This window comes from Humulus lupulus, chromosome 9, assembly GCF_963169125.1.
Source record: "Humulus lupulus chromosome 9, drHumLupu1.1, whole genome shotgun sequence".
Lineage (NCBI taxonomy): Eukaryota > Viridiplantae > Streptophyta > Magnoliopsida > Rosales > Cannabaceae > Humulus > Humulus lupulus.
This window is the reverse complement of record NC_084801.1, coordinates 30,355,150-30,358,842: the sequence shown is the minus strand read 5'-3', so window position 1 is coordinate 30,358,842 and position 3,693 is coordinate 30,355,150. Positions and strand designations below refer to the sequence as shown.

Below are 3,693 nucleotides of genomic sequence, written 5' to 3'. Positions count from 1 at the left end.
AGTTTAAGTGCACGAATCTCCTTGAACAAGGTGAGCATAATCTTTATTTTATTCTCCATGACCATTACTAAATTTATGTTGACACTATTTTAATTTGAGTATGTCTCCTATTTTATGTGGGAACCAAATAGGGGCTATAATTAAAGTAATAGAAACTGACCATATTTTTAAACAGTAATTTCATGACTCAAAGTTTGTACACATGCACATACGTAACTTTCAAGGTTGTCATAAACAATCACTTAGTTTAGATGTCAAATTTTAATTTAGTTAAAAAAATCGTTTTATTATCAATTTAAATTCTTTTTTATTTTCAAAGGAAACTTGTCTTAAGTCTATTAATGCCCACATTCCCTCATCATTAGAAACTCTTCCAATATATTGACTAGCTCATTTTACTGGGCCTATTGTTTAATCTCCTCAATATCAATGGAAGGCCCAAATAAATCTTACACTTGAAAATGCATTGGCCTTTATTATTTACGTTCACATTTCCTTTAATTTGGGTATGTCTCCCATTTTCTATGGGAACCAAAAAAGGAAAAATTATAATAATAGGAATTTTCTTCTATTTTGAAAATCCAGTTTCACATTTGTGCCATGTTTTTACACACCTTTGCAATATCAAGCTTTTCACCAATATCGACTGAGTTTACAGGTCAAATTGTATGTATAATGGGCTATGTAAAACATACAATAACTCTATTCATAATATATTGCCTAAAACTTGGATTTTCTTTCCCAGATTTAACTTAAATATGGAAGAGGTAGGAAGTTTGCAAGAAACATCAAATTGGGAAAATATACTACAATCTTTGAGGATTGAGAAACTCACAAATGATATTGAGACGGAGGATGTCCAGGGAAAGGTCTTGGAGTCCCTTGAAGAGTGGGAGGATTTTTATTACACATACTCTTTGTGGGTAGGCTTCAGTGTCCGCAAAGCAGATGTACGGAAAAAAAATGGGAACATCACCATGAGAAAATGGGTATGTTCAAAAGAAGGTTTCCGTAAACACATGGAAATTGACAAGGCTGGTGGGAGAAAACGAAAAACATCTATTACTAGGACTGGTTGCCAAGCTAGTTTTCGAGTCGTAATGATGGGCGATGAGGGTCCGTGGATTTGCAAGGAATTCCAACCTCTGCACAACCATGACAAGGCAACATTAGATGAGTTGCGATTTCTGAGATCAAACCGTTCCGTGTCAGAAACCCTAGTTGCTCAAGTGAGGTCAATGAACCAAGTTGGGATAAGAACTTCACACATCATCTCCCACTTGGAAATGTAGTCTGGTGGGTACGAAAGGATGCCTTGCCAGCTACGAGACGTTTACAACAAGGTCGCCCATGTCAAAAGAAAAGAGAAAAGATGTACAGATTCAGATGGTGCTTTGGGATATTTGGATTGTCTGTCAAAGAGGGATCCAAATTTCTTCATTCAATATCAATGTGACGTGGACAACAGATTGGGGAACCTATTCTGGGCGGATGGATATTCTCGACGGGATTTCGTCGCATTCAGTGAGGTTATTGGATTTGACACAACATATATGACAAACAAATATAATAAACCCCTGACAATTATTTTGGGCGTCAATCATCATTTCAAGACCTGCATATTTGGAATGGCACTGCTTAACTCCGAGGATGAGCAAACTTACTTTTGGTTGCTTGACAAATTTATTGAATGCCACAATCATGTAACACCAAAGGTTGTGGTGACAGATGGAGATGGAGCTATCAAAAATGCTGTCTTGAAGTACTTCCCAAATGCAACTCATCGGTTGTGTGCGTGGCACCTGTGTACCAACACTTTAAAAATTTCAAAAGACCCCCGATTCTTACAAGGATTTCAAGATGTCATGTACAACTATTACACAATAGAGGAATTCATGCAAAAATGGGGGGAATTAATACACAATTTTGACCTCCATTCTAGCCAATGGTGCACCAACACTTATCACAGTCGTCGTTCATGGGTAGAGACATACCTAAGAGGGAAATTTGTCGCCGGAATGCGGACCAACCAAAGATGTGAGTCCATGAATTCAAGTATTAAAAAATTCCTACATGCAAGTTATAGTCTCCGTGAATTCGTTACCTCGATTGACGTTGCTATGACAAAGTTGAGGCACATCGAGAGAGAAGATGATTACAATAGTCGACAAAGTAGTCCTCCAATACCAGGTCCCAAAAATGCTCTTAAGACGTACCATGAGCAGTGTGCCAAATTGTACACTAGAAATATGTACTATAAAGTGGCTGATCAAATCAAAGCGGAACATGCGTACTTTGTCAACAATTGTGAAGACAACGGTGAATCATTCTCCTACAGTTTGTCAAAGTTCCAACACGAGGATAGAGTGTACAACGTTCATTACCACCCACAAGAGGAGACATTCACCTGTCACTGCTTGCTTTTTGAGACAGACGGCTATCCGTGTAGACATATTTGGGCTGTAATGAAATACCGTCATATGAAGATAGTACCACAGTCTCTCCTGCTGAAACGGTGGAGTAAGAATGCAAAAGCAGACCTCCCCCTCGAACTAAAGCAACACTCCACAGAAAAGCAACAGTTATTTGAAATGGCTAGGCAGGCATCCCTCACTTTGGATACAAAATTGTTGAGCTATTACGCTTCCAAGTCTGAGCAATCTTACACCAAAGCGAAACAAGAAGTGGCAACACTAACTGCAATGTTCAAGGATGCAGTTCCATTGGAATCAAACATCGGTGACAATGATGTGGAACGATATCAAACCTATCAAGAAAATGAAAACATTACCAGGGACCCAACACCTTGTAGAACTAAAGGATCCGCCTATGAAAGAAACAATAGGGACAATGTTACAATAGATATGTCAGATGGAGCCGTTAAAACTAAAAGGAAGTGTTCGAACTGTTATTCTGCAGACCACAATCGAAGAACATGCCCTCAGCTGGTCGGTCTACCGCTTCCTCACAGTCAACAACCCTCACCAAGTAAGAGAGCTTAGCATTCGACTAAATTTGACGAATCTAGATGACCATCGAACTTTATGACAGAATGATAGTGCAAATTGATTAAGTGCCTATTTTCGTAGGCATTCTGTCCTACTTAACAATTAAAGTGTTTTGTAATGGTTTAGGTGGCTGAATTAGTATAACAATTGCATTAATGTAAGTGAATTCAAATTGTAGCTAAATAGTATATTTGTTTCAATGGTAAAAAATTATTGATTATGGCAGTTCAATCATATTTGTAATGTTTTAGAAACGTAGATTAATGATAATCAAATGACCAATCCTAAATATACGTTCCTTTTTTAGTGACTCTTCACTCTAATTGATAAAATTAGATAACAAATTGACTGTAATCGTTTCTTTTCTTTCTCTTCATTATATACCATGTGTATCATTATTATTGAAATTTCATTAATTGTACATTAAAGAGTAAATTAGTAAAAATATTCATCTTCACAATTAAAATGAAGGATTACAAAATATGACATAATTACACTTACTTAATCATATCGTGTAGATTTGAGCCTACTATCTATACTTACGAGATTTTAATAGTAAGTAACTTTGTTAGCTTTTTTAATTGATTGCTTAAAGTATATATGCTTCTCACCAAATAGGCATAAAATCATGTTTAAAGCATAATATTAATATGAATTAGGTAATTAATTAGGATGAAAAAACAAA

At 36.4% G+C, this 3,693-nt stretch overlaps 1 protein-coding gene across 1 annotated transcript; it reads left to right on the top strand.

The window, feature by feature from the left end:
* The first annotated feature begins 1,310 nt into the window (after window positions 1-1,310).
* Window positions 1,311-3,002, top strand: LOC133799575 (protein FAR1-RELATED SEQUENCE 5-like). Its single transcript, XM_062237576.1, has one exon. The coding sequence runs from the start codon at window positions 1,311-1,313 to the stop codon at window positions 3,000-3,002; it is 1,692 nt and encodes a 563-aa protein (XP_062093560.1).
* The last annotated feature ends 691 nt before the right edge of the window (window positions 3,003-3,693 follow it).